General features: G+C 25.0%; 1 protein-coding gene across 1 annotated transcript in view; it reads right to left on the bottom strand.

The window, feature by feature from the left end:
- Positions 1–13,950, bottom strand: part of LOC142235705 (uncharacterized) — a 450,997-nt gene that overhangs the window by 43,585 nt on the left and 393,462 nt on the right. The window contains exons 9-11 of the mRNA XM_075306966.1: positions 12,574–12,628; positions 12,195–12,352; positions 1,353–1,516 (exon numbers count right to left, since the gene is read on the bottom strand). Coding sequence (XP_075163081.1) covers positions 1,353–1,516; positions 12,195–12,352; positions 12,574–12,628 — 377 coding nt within the window. The remainder of the gene's footprint in view (positions 1–1,352; positions 1,517–12,194; positions 12,353–12,573; positions 12,629–13,950) is intronic.

Consider the following 13,950-nt stretch of genomic DNA (forward strand, 5'->3'; position numbering starts at 1 on the left):
TATATATATATATATATATATATATATATATATATATATATATATATATATATATATATATATATATATATATATATATATATATATATATATATATACTTCATGGGGTCTTAGATCAATATTTCGTTGTGTTACAAACGGAATGACAAATTTAATATACCTTCCATCCTTTGGTGGAGGGTATAACTAAGAATAATTCAAAAAAAAAAAAATATTAAAAAAATATTAATTTAATTTAATAAACTAAATTTATGGTACTTTAAATACGTTAAATATTGTTAAAAAATAATATTGTAAAAAATATTGCAATTTTATTAAATTTCATCAAATTTATGATAATTTAAATACACTAAATATTGTTAATGTAATGTAAAGAAATTTCTGTTGTATGAGATTTGATTGGAATCATTTATTTGTGTAAAATACATGGAATTCTTTTTATTTATGTTTAATTAAAAACAAACATTAAAAAATCTATTTTTTTAACCCTAAACAGACATCCTTCGTCAAAATTATGACGCTTAATTTTATTTTCAGTCTAAACTGTATCTGAACTGTATTCTAATCCAAACATTTTGTTAATTTTTGTTTAATATTAATTAGGAATGCACCGAATAAAAAATTAAACGAAATTTTGGTTCTAATTTTTTCTCACGATGCGATTTAAACCGCCTTAAAATAATCCGTAGTCAAAATGACGAAGGGTGACGTTAGTGTACAAAAAATAAGGATGACTTTCCACTTTTAATTTCATAAAATTGAGTCATTTTTATGATAGCCTGTAGGCTGTTTTTAAGTCCAAATGAATTGATATAAAAAAATGAAATCAAAAATTAGATTAATGAATTTTAGTTATATGGAAAGATTATTAATTAAATATCACCCAGTTCATTTTAAAAACTATTTGAACAAAATTAATAAAATTATGTTTACTTTAAATTACGTAATTCAATTTATTTCAATTAAAATAATTTTCATTTAATTAAAATAAAATTATTTTGATTGAAATGTCTTTTCTCTTCGCTGTTCGATTTTTAAATTAATCCGTCTCAGTAGCATACACCTCCTTGTAAAGGACAACACTTAACTTGCATACTCTAATTTATTTTTAAAAATCATTTCAATCACAATGGATGAGTTTACGATCTCATTTCATATTTAAATTTATGCAATACAAAATTAAAAAATAAACAAATTTGAAAAATTTTTTAATTGCCTTAAGGATTATTGAAAATAAAATCCCCTATGAAAGAAAATTTTCTGTTCAAATCTATTGGCTAATTTCCATAGACCTTTCTATCCTTTGGATTGCTAAAGATTGCAACAAAACTACATTTTATATATGCACTTACCTGGCATGTGTTAAAGGAATTATTGTCGGTGGATTTGGTGGCTGTTGAGGTAATATGAGGCCTCTTCTCGGTGGTCCTCGTTGAGGCAATGAAATATCACCAGCTGAACGTAATGAAATAACTCCAGTACTATCACGATTGGAAGAGAATCGAACACGACCACCCTGAAATAAAAAAAAAACAACAACAATGATACATTATACAATAATCTATATATAAAAAAGTACAAATATCAAACTATTTTTCTTTCTTATATTCAGTCCTTCATCCAAATCTCAACGGATCAATGCAATCAATGCTTGTCCATGATTTTTATTTTAAGTATAACAAATATTTACTACAAATCATAGCTCTATTGCCACAAATCAATCATCCATCAGCTTTGTCAATTGCTGTTAGATAAGCTCCAGACGAGTCTTTACCACATAATGCCTTTAACTACCCCATTGATATTGGCATCAGAAAACCATTTCAAAGTTTATGGTGTAAATAAAACAACAGGGATTTCGTAGGAAATTTTTTGTGGCTAAAGAAAATTTTGTCAAAATTATATTCTAAAGAAAATTTTTGCAAAATTTTATTTCCACAGAAAATTTTGTTAAAATCTTATTTCTATAGAAAATTTTATCAAAATTTTATAGCTATAGAAAATTTTTGCAAAATTTTATTTCTTTCGAAAATTGTGTCAAAATTTAATTTCTATAGAAAATTTTTGCAAAATTTTATTTCTATTGAAAATTTTGTCAAAATTTTATGTCTATAGGATATTTTGTCAAAATTTTATTTCTATAGAAAATTTTGTCAAAATTTTATATCTATAGAAATAAAATTTTAACAAATTTTTTTTTTACCATTTTATTTCTATAGATTTTTTTTCTTTCAAAATATTATTTCTTTAAAAAATTTTGTCAAAATTTTATTTCTATAAAAAATTTTGTCAAAATTTTATTTCTATAGAAAATGTTGTCAAAATTTTATTTCTATAGAAAATGTTGTCAAAATTTTATTTCTATAGAAAATTTTGTCAAAATTTTATTTCTATAGAAAATTTTGTCAAAATTGTATTTCTATAGAAAATTTTGTCAAACTTTTATTTCTTTAGAAAATTTTGGCAAAATGTTGGCAAAATTTTATTTCCATAGAACATTTTGTCACAATTTTATTCCTATAGAAAATTTTGTCAAAATTTTATTTCTATAGAAAATTTTGTGAAAATTTTATTTCTATAGAAAATTTTGTCAAAATTTTATTATCTATAGAAATTTCTTGTCAAAGTTCTAGAGAAATAGATAATTTTGTCAAACTTTTATTTCTATAAAAAATTTTGTCAAAATTTTATTTCTATAAAAAATTTTGTCAAAATTTTATTTCTATAGAAAATTTTGTCAAAATTTTATTTCTATAGAAAATTTTGTCAAAATTTTATTTCTATAGAAAATTTTGTCAAAATTTTATTTCTATAGAAAATTTTGACAACATTTTATTTCTATAGAAAATTTTGTCAACATTTTATTTCTATAGAAAATTTTGTCAAAATTGTATTTCTATAGAAAATTTTGTCAAAATTTTATTTCTATTCTTTGGAAGCCACCGTGGTGCAATGGTTAGCATGCCCGCCTTGCATACACAAGGTCGTGGGTTCGATTCCTGCTTCGACCGAACATCAAAAAGTTTTTCAGCGGTGGATTATCCCACCTCAGTAATGCTGGTGACATTTCTGAGGGTTTCAAAGCTTCTCTCAGTGGTTTCACTGTAATGTGAAACGTCGTTCGGACTCGGCTATAAAGAGGAGGTCCCTTGTCATTGAGCTTAACACGGAATCGGGCAGCACTCAGTGATAAGAGAGAAGTTCAGCAATGTGGTATCACAATGGACTGAATAGTCTAAGTGAGCCTGATACATCGGGCTGCCACCTAACCTATAGAATTCTTTTGTCAAAATTTTATTTCTATAGAAAATTTTCTAGATATTTTATTATCTATAGAAATTTTTTGTCAAACTTTTATTTCTATAGAAAATTTTCTAAAAATTTTATTTCTATAGAAAATTTTGTCAAAATTTTATTTCTATAGAAAATTTTGTAAAAATTTTATTTCTATAGAAAATTTTGTCAAACTTTTATTTCTATAGAAAATTTTGTCAAAATTTTATTTCTATAGAAAATTTTTTCAAAATTTTATTTCTATAGAAAATTTTGTCAAAATTTTATTTCTATAGCAAATTTTGTCAAAATTTTATTTATACAGAAAATTTTGTCAAAATTTTATTTCTATAGAAAATTCTGTCAAAATTTTATTATCTATAGAAAAAATAATAGAAATTTTGACAAAATTTTATTACCATAGAAAATTTTGTCAAAATTTTATTTCTATAGAAGATTGTGTCAAAATTTTAGTTCTGTAAAAAAAATTCTATAGAAAATTTTGTCAAACTTTTATTTCTATAGAAAATTTTGTCTAAATATTATTTCTATAGAAAATTTTGTCACAATTTTATTCCCATAGAAAGATTTTGCAAATATTTTTTTATAGAAAAATTTCTAAAACTTTTATTTCTATAGGAAATTTTGAAAAATTTTATTTCAATAAAAAATTTTGTCAAGTTTTTTTCTATCGAAATTTTTTCCACATTTTTTTTCTATAAAAATTTTTTTCAAAATTATATTCTAAAGAAAATTTTTGCAAAATTTTATTTCTATAGAAAATATTGTCAAAATTTTATTTCTATAGAAAATTTGTCAAAAATGTATTTCTAGAAAATTTTGTCAAAATTTTATTTCTACAGACAATTTTGTCAAAATTTTATTTCTATAGAAAATTTTGTCAAAATTTTATTTCTATAGCAAATTTTGTCAAACTTTTATGTCTATAGAAAATTTTGTCAAAATTTTATTACTATAGAAAATTTTGGCAAAATTTTATTTCTATAGAATATTTTGTCAAAATTTTATTCGCATAGAAAGATTTTGCAAATATTTTTTTATAGAAAAATTTCTAAAACTTTTATTTCTATAGGAAATTTTGCAAAATTTTATTTCTATAGAAAATTTTGTCAAATTTTTTTTTCTATAGAATTTTTTTTCCACATTTTGTTTCTATAAAATTTTTTTTCAAAATTATATTCCAAAGAAAATTTTTGCAAAATTTTGTTTCTTAGAAATTTTTACAAAAGTTTGTTTCTATAGAAAATTTTGTCAAAATTTTATTTCTATAGAAAGTTTGTCAACATTTTATTGCCATAGAAAATTTTGTAAAAATTTTATTTCTAAAGAAAATTTTGTCAACATTTTATCTCTATAGAAAATTTTGGCTAAATTTTATTTTTTAGACAATTTTTCAAAATTTTATTTCTATAGATAATTTTTGCAAAAGTTTATTTCTATAGAAAATTTTTGCAAAATTTTAGTTCCATAGAAAATCGTGTCAAAATTTAATTTCTATAGAAAATTTTTGCAAAATTTTATTTCTATAGAAAATTTTTGCAAAATTTTATTTCTATAGAAAATTTTGCAAAATTTTATTTCTATAGAAAAATTTTGCAAAATTTTATTTCTATAGGAAATTTTGTCAAAATTTTATTTCTATAGGAAATTTTGTCAAAATTTTATTTCCATGGAAAATTTTGTCAACATTTTATTTCTATAGAAAATTTGTCAAAATTTTAGTTCCATAGAAAATCGTGTCAAAATTTTCTATAGAAAATATTTGCAAAATTTTATTTCTATAGAAAATTTTTGCAAAATTTTATTTCTATAGACAATTTTCTCAAAAATTTAGAAAATTTTTTTAGCTTTTCAAAGTTTGTCAAATGTTGCAAGGTTTTTTGTAGCTATGTCTACAGACGATTTTTCCTAAACTTTAATCTTTTAGATTTTTTCCCCAAATTTTAGTTCAACAGAAAATTCGTAAGATTTTGTCATCCATATCAGCATTCCTATCTGCTTGTATTCTATGGAAATCCTTAAAAAAGGTCAGTAAAAGCATCATTGCTAAAACTTGACGTTGATGCCATTGTACTTTTTTTGGCATTTTTCCTTTTCATATTTTACAAAGTTTAATGCCATGGAGGTGTAGTCAATAGGAACGAAAGAACATAACAAAAAGGAACTATTTTAAAAATCAAATCTTACAGACGAAGCAACATTTTTGGATTACAGATGTAAGGCCAAGATGAAAAAAAATCCAAAATACGATTTCAAAGAATCAGCAGCAATGGCAACATCCTTGGGAGATTGAAGAAAAATGTACGCATTTATATGTGAAAGCTGATTGTCAAAACTTTTGTGGGAAGATGGAATAAAAAAAAATATATGTACATATATAAAAACAAAAAAATAAATAAAATAAACATTTAGTTGAATGGCATTTTTATTGGTAAATGGCACATAAGATGCACACACAAAAACCACCACAGACTACATGCCAGGATAACAAGAATAATAAAGTGCACTTACACATATCCACACACACACTCGTGCTTGCATATAGATAAGGTCATACACAGTTACTACAATGAGTTTGTAAGAGAGCCAACTTGCATACACATAGATACACACATGCACACCCATACATTTATATATAGATATTTGGCACACATGTTTCCACAATGCAATCGTAGGGCTTTATATTCTTTTTCTCGGTTAACCAACTTTTGCTTATCCTTTTCGCATTTACATATTGGTCTTAGCCAGAAGCAAAGGGATGGGTGTGCGTTTGTATGTGTGTGTGTGTGTCTGTGGGCATGTGTGGTATAGAAACTAAATGCGTTGGGGGGATCCCCTTTGGAATTTGGAGTTTAATGTGCCGAAATGGGGATATTTAATAACAAATGATACCGTATTTTTATTCAAGCCGGCACACACATGTGGCTGCCACTTAAATGCAAAAGACCAGAACCACAGATGGTCCAATGGTTATGGTGGTATCGTGGCTTATGAGTTTGTATGACTGTAGCAGTATCAAAAATACGATGAAAAGGGTCATCAAAGTTCAGTGGCATTTATGTCTTGCTATTGATATAAATGACCTTAAATAAGAGATGGCCTATTTGGGGAAAACCAAATTCCAAATATTAATTAATAAAGTTTAAAAAGCGAAATTTAATACAAAAATTGAAAAAGAAATAAAATTTCGTGAAAAGTTTCTATGGGAATAAAATTTAACAAACATTTTCTCTAGAAATAAAATTTTGCAAAAATTTTCTATACAAATAAAATTTTGTAACATTTTTTATGAAATAAAAGTTGGAAAAATAATCTATAGAAATTAAATTTTGCAACAATTATCTATAGAAATGAAACTTTGACAAAATTTTCTCTAAAAATAAAATTTTCACAAAAATTTCTATAGAAATAAAATTTTGACAAAATTTTCTATTGAAATAAAATTTGGAAAAATTTTTCTATAGAAATACAACTTTCCAAAAAAAATTAAAAAATATGGCAAATATTAGCTATAGAAATAAAATTTTCTATATAAATAGAATTTTGCCAAACTGTTTTCTATAGTTATAAAATTTTGTAAAAAATATTCCAAAATAAAAAAATAAAATTTTGATAATATTCTCCATAGAAATAAAATTTAGCAAACATTTTCTTAAGAAATGAAATTTTGCAAAAATATTCCCTTGAAATAAAATGTTGTAAACATTTTCTATAGAAATACAATTTTGCTAAAGTTTTTGTATAGAAATAAAGAGTTCACAAAGTTTTCTATAGAAATAAATTTTTTTTAAAAAATGCTAAATAGGCATGAAATTGGGAAAAATTTCAGCATGGAAATAAAATTTTGATAAATTCCAAAAAACACAAAAAAAAATAAAATTATACAAAATTTTCTATAGAAATAAAATTCTAGAAAAATTTGTATATAGAAATAAATTTTTTTGTTTGGAAATAAAATATTGGAAAATTTTTCGATAGAAATAAAATTTTGCAACAATGTTCTATAGAAATACGTTTGTGCAAATTTATTAAGGCAAAGTCGACTATCCAAAAACCTTTTTCGGGAGGTTCAAGTGTAGTTCACTTTGGATTTAGTGAATTATGCAAATTTAGTTTGATGGTTTCGCTGCAAGTAGCGAAGCTATCAGCATCCTGCTGAAGAATGTGGTAGTTCCGAAATGGCCGTCTATCTTGTAGTCTAAGGGACTTTGGTCAAATAAACTTAATAAACATACTTCTGCTCTTTTGGTTAAGCTACTATTGTAGTTTAGATAACGCGTGATCTTAAGCTGCAATCAAAACAATAGAAAAAAATTTTTTTCAAAAATTTTTTTTAGAAATAAAATTTTGTAAAAAATTTCTATAGAATTAAAATTTTCTTAAAATTGTCTACAAAAAATTTTTCTGTAGAAATAAAATTTTGCAAAACAAATTATGAAATAAAACTTTGCAAATATTTAAAAAAATTTTCTACAGAAATTAAATGTTGACAAAATTTTCTGTATGTAAACAAAATTTAGACACAAATTTCTATAGAAATTAAATTTTATTGTTGTTTTTGATCTCAGCTTAAAGCCATGCATTGACTATACTACAAGTGTAGCTTAACCAACAGAGGAAAAGTATGCTTGTCAAATTTATTTGGGCAAAGCCCTATAGACTGCAAGATGGTTGGATGTACAGCTGTTTCGGAATTACCACATTCCTCATCAGCATCCTCTACTTGCAAATTCGGGTAATTCACTCAACCCAAAGTGAACTGCACCTGAACCTTCCGAAAAAAGGTTTGATAGTCGGCTACTGCCTAAACAAATTTGCAAGCATATCTCTTTTCCTTTGCCAAACTCAAATCATCGATGGGTATGTAGTTAGCCAACTTTAAGCTGAGATCAAAAACAACAATAACGGTTGAAGAGAAGCCAACAATAACAAACAAAACAAATTAAATTTTGACAAAATTTTCAATAAAAAGTTGACAAAATTTTCGATATAACAAAATTTGTACAAAATTGTCGACATAAATAAAATATTTGCAACATTTTTTATAGAAATAAAATTTTGATAAAATTTTCCATATAAATAAAATATTGACAAAACAAATGTCTGTAGATATAAATAATTTTATAAAAATTTTCCACAGAAATACAATTTTGACAAAATTTTTATAAGAACACAGTGGTGACAAAATTTTTCTATAAAAATAAAATCTTGAAAAAATTTTCTATAGAAATAAAATTTTGACAACATTTTCTATAGAAATAAAATTTTGAAAAAATTTTCTATAGAAATAAAATGTTGACAAAATTTTTATAGAAATAAAATTTTGACAAGATAGAAATAAATAAAATATAGAAATAAAATTTTGATAAAATTTTCTATAGAAATAAAATGTTTGCAAAATAATCTATACAAATAAAATTTTGATAAAATTGTCTATAGAAAAAAAAATTGACAAAATTTTCTATTGAAATAAAATGTTGACAAAAATTTTCTATAGAAATAAAATTTTGATAAAATTTCCTACAGAAATAAAATTTTGACAAAATTTTCTATAGAAATAAAATTTTGACAAAATTTTCTATAGAAATAAAATTTTGACAAAATTTTCTATATAAATAAAGTTTTGACAAAATTTTCTATAGAAATAAAGTTTTGACAAAATTTTCTATAGAAATAAAATTTTGACAAAATTTTCTATAGAAATAAAATTTTGGCAAAATTTTCTATAGAAATAAAATTTTGACAAAATTTTCTATAGAAATAAAATTTTGACAAATTTTTCTGCAGAAATAAAATTTTGACAAAATTTTGTATAGAAATAAAATTTTGACAAAATTTTCTATAGAAATAAAATTTTGACAAAATTTTCTATAGAAATAAAATTTTGACAAAATTTTCTATAGAAATAAAATTTTGCAAAAGTTTTCTATACAAATAAAATGTGGCCAAATTTTCTCTAGAATTTCATATAAAATTTGGACAAAAATATTTTTGCAAAAATATTCTATAGAAATAAAATTTTGACAAAATTTTCTATAGAAATAAATTTTTTACAAAATTTTCTATAGAAATAAAATTTTGACAACATTTTCTATATAAATAAAAAAAAATAAAATCTTGAAAAAATTTTCTATAGAAATAAAATTTTGACAAAATATTCTATAGAAATAAAATTTTGACAACATTTTCTATAGAAATAAAATTTTGACAAAATTTTCTATAGAAATAAAATGTTGCAAAAGTTTTCTATACAAATAAAATGTGGCCAAATTTTCTCTAGAATTTCACATAAAATTTGGACAAAAATATTTTTGCAAAAATATTCTATAGAAATAAAATTTTGACAAAATTTTCTATAGAAATAAATTTTTTACAAAATTTTCTATAGAAATAAAATTTTGACAAAATTTTCTATATAAATAAAATTTTGACAAAAATTTCTATAGAAATAAAATGTTGACAAAATTTTTATAGAAATAAAATTTTGACAAGATTTCGCATAGAAATAAAATTTTGATAAAATTTTCTATAGAAATAAAATGTTGGCAAAATAATCTATACAAATAAAATTTTGATAAAATTGTCTATAGAAAAAAAAATTGACAAAATTTTCTATAGAAATAAAATGTTGACAAAAATTTTCTATAGAAATACAATTTTGACAAAAATTTTTCTATAGAAATAAAATTTCGACAAAATTTTCTATAGAAATAAAGTTTTGACAAAATTTTCTATAGAAATAAAATTTTGACAAAATTTTCTATAGAAATAAAATTTTGACAAAATTTTCTATAGAAATAAAATTTTGCAAAAATTTTCGATTTAAATAAACTGTTAGGAAATTTTTTCTATAGACATAAAATTTTGACAAAATTTTATATAGATATAACAGTTTTACAAATGATAAGGAGAAAGCCAATTTAATAGCAAATGTTTTCGAAGAAAACCACAAAACGACGCTAAATATGATTTCAACAATGGATAAGAAAGTTAGTATGCATGTAAAATGGCTGCAAAGACAATACAATTTAACGGACATTAAATACACAACAAAAGATGAAGTACAAACTTTTGCCTTTGGGCTTAAAAACTCAAAAGCTCCAGGAATCGATGGTATCAAGCCTATCATATTAAAAAATGTGCCCGATAGCTTTTTCGTCTCCTTAACAAAAATTTTTAACTGGTGTCTAAAGAGCGGTTATTTTCCTAATATTTTCAAAAAAGCAAAAGTTATTCCTATATTAAAATCCGGTAAAGACTCATCGTCACCAAAAAGCTACCGTCCGATAAGTATGCTAAGCTGCCTAGATAAAATTTTTGAAAAAAATCATTCTGCAAAGACTTTTAGAGTACACTGAAAATAACAATATTATAATGCGAGAACAATTCGGATTCCGAAAGGAGCATTCTACAGTTCGCCAGGTAAAACGGATCACAAATATTATTGACAAGATTAAAGAAATATAAGAAGTACGGGTGTAGTCCTTATGGATATTGAGAAGGCTTTTGATGCTATATGGCACAATGGATTGGTGTTCAAGCTAAAAGAAGTAGGTGTACCACTCTATCTACAAAAAATGATCAAAGGCTTTTTAAGTGAAAGAAAAATGGTCGTAAACATTGGGGGCGAAGATTCAAATGAAAGATTAATACCAGCCGGTGTTCGCCAAGGATCGGTATTGTCACCTGTATTGTATTTAATATTTACATCCGATTTTAAAGTATTAAAAGATTACGACAAGGCCTTATACGCAGATGACACGGCAATTATTACAAGTGGAAAATTGTCAAATGCAATCATAAAAAAGATTAAAAAAGCTCTATTGCATGCGGAGAAATATTTCAATAAATGGAAAATTAAAGTCAATGAAGGCAAAACCCAAGCCATCATCTTTCCATTCAATAATTCAATAAAAAGAAATCCAACAATACCCTTAGTCATACAGGGACATGAAATCCCAATCGAAAATAGTGTCAAATACCTCGGAATAGTATTGGACAAAAAATGCTCATTTAGGGACATATCAATGCTATATGCCTCAAAACAATACGATGTGGGAGCGCGCTCTATCCTCTATTATGCCGTAAATCTTCTTTAAATACACAAAACAAACTTTTATTATACAAATCATGTATCAGACCGATTATGACATACGGCTGCCAAATTTGGTACACAAAGGCCCCCAAAACAATTAAGAAAAAAACTCCAGATTATACAAAATAAAAATTTGAAAATCATCTTCAATTTACCCAAGCAAAACTCAAGATTCCACTTGCATCGAAACCATAATGAAGAAACCTTCCATAATGTAATCAGTCATCTTATAAAAAGCTTTGAAGATCGCAACAGATGTTCAAATTACGAATTGATAAGGAATATACAGATGTAATTTTCTTTCCAATCTTCTGGCAGAAGATGAAAAAAGCTATTCACAATCATCATCTCCTTAAAATATCTTAGGTTTTTTACTATCTTTTTTGCCTAAAACTGTATCAAATAAAAATTGTAGCTTTCTCATAAACAAAGTTAGAATTCTTTTGTTGCAATATTTTTTAGTAAATTATCAAAAAAAAAAACTCATATACTTAACTTATATAGTCTTAAGAAATAATGTAAATATGATAGTACCACAATACAAAAAAAAAATGTTCTCAGAAATAAAATTTTGACAAAATTTAAAAAAAAAAATTGGAAAAAAAATCTATAGAAATTGCTTTCTGACAAAATTTTTCATAGTAATAAAATTTTGCAAAAATTTTCGATAGAAATAAAATTTTGGGAAAAAAATTATAAAAATGCAATTTTTGTTTCTCAATGTAAAAATATCTTTAAGTCCCTTTTCCCTAAAAAAACCTTACACCAAAAAAATTTATTTTCATATCATTGAATTTTCACTCACTTGTATTGTTGCTGCTGGTCCATAATTGAGACCTGACATAAGAAAATCATCTGGATCACTTTCATAGGGTGGTTCATCATACCAATGACCCTGTGGATGGATACCGCTAACAGCATAATGGGGTCCCCGCAAAGCATCATCGTACATATAGGTGTCATCTGCAATGGGGGGGGGAAAACGATGAAAAATAAATACCAGGGTAAACATAAATTTGTTATTTCAACACCACCGCAAAACGTTGATGATGATGCTATAAAGTATTTTTCATTGCATTTTATAGCACCGCATGCACAAATACAACTCATAGACTTTCAATGTGTGCATGTATGTGTATGTATTCGTATTTGAGGGCTAGTGAAAATTATTTTGAAAAACTTACCGATTTTTCCTTCCCGACCCATTTGCAATAGACCCTTTCGTATGTCACGTAGAATCTGTGAAATAATGGAAGAGAAAATAAACAAAAAATAATAGAACATTAGCACTGTATAATTTAAAATATACGACTATAACTATTGCTGGTATTTTATTGTTCGGCGAGAGGGATGGGGAGGAGGGGATAAAAAAACCACAAAACATTATGCTGATATGCCTGTGCGTTTGTGAGTTTTGTGAAAAATGTCTGAAATTGCTTCGACATTTCGACCCGCAATACATATTCACAGGAATATATTTAAGTAGCATATAGCGCATTCCGAAACGAAGTGGGAAAAAAATTATAAAACTTCAATTAAATGCTAAAAACAGTTAAAACCATAGAAAGTCCCATGCATATGCTGTAGAAAACATGGAAATTTATGGTTTTATTTGTACAGCATGGCGGTTGACAGCGAACAGTGGTTTTTGGCAAATAAATTCTCATTAAACTATATACTAGGGCTGAACGGAATGGCAAATTTTTGGCGTAAGTCAAATAAAAAATTGTCCAAAATATTTATGGTGGCACAAAAGGTAACATTTTTTTTTATAAACAAAACAAAACGAATTAAGTGGATTTTTCTATGATAGATGGAAGTCGCGTATTTTTACTTTAAAATTATACCTAGATCAACCCAAGATTCCTTTTGTCTCCATTTAATCGAAGATCAATCGTTGAATTTAACAGTTTGGGGTGGAACCCGGTTTACCCATACCCAGAGAAGGAATATGATCACCTCAAACATGTTTTAAGAGCAAAATGTTATTTTTGGGTGGTGTCCATGTAACATGGTTTTCGCAACCATGTTATTTTCTCGGAAATCATGTATCTGATTTCGGCAAGCAGGTTATATTTGACGAGAAAATAACATTTTAGTGACAAACATGTTACATGGTCACCATACAAAAATAACATTCTGCTCTTGAAACATGTTTGAGGTGATCATATTCCTTCTCAGCGTGCAGATAAAAATATTTGCCTATTTTCAGGCGCCATGATTGTCCGCTTGATGACACTATGACATGAGAAGGAAAATGTGCTCAAAATTATAGTATTAGACAACTAACAGTAACAACACTATGGTACTGAAACAAAATTAATAATGTTTTGGTAGATTTTGCACAATATTCCTCTTTTACTAAGAGGCTTTTTAATTTTTAATAGAAAGACAATTTTGAGAAAGTTTTGTATAGAAACGAAATTTTGACAAAATGTTCTATAGGAATAAAATTTTGACAAAATTTTCTATAGAAAAAAAATTTTGATAAAATTTTCTATAGAAATAAAATTTTGATAAAATTTTCTATAGTAATAAAATTTTGACAAAATTTTCTATAG

Source organism: Haematobia irritans, chromosome 1, assembly GCF_050003625.1.
Source record: "Haematobia irritans isolate KBUSLIRL chromosome 1, ASM5000362v1, whole genome shotgun sequence".
In the NCBI taxonomy this organism is placed as follows: Eukaryota; Metazoa; Arthropoda; class Insecta; order Diptera; family Muscidae; genus Haematobia; species Haematobia irritans.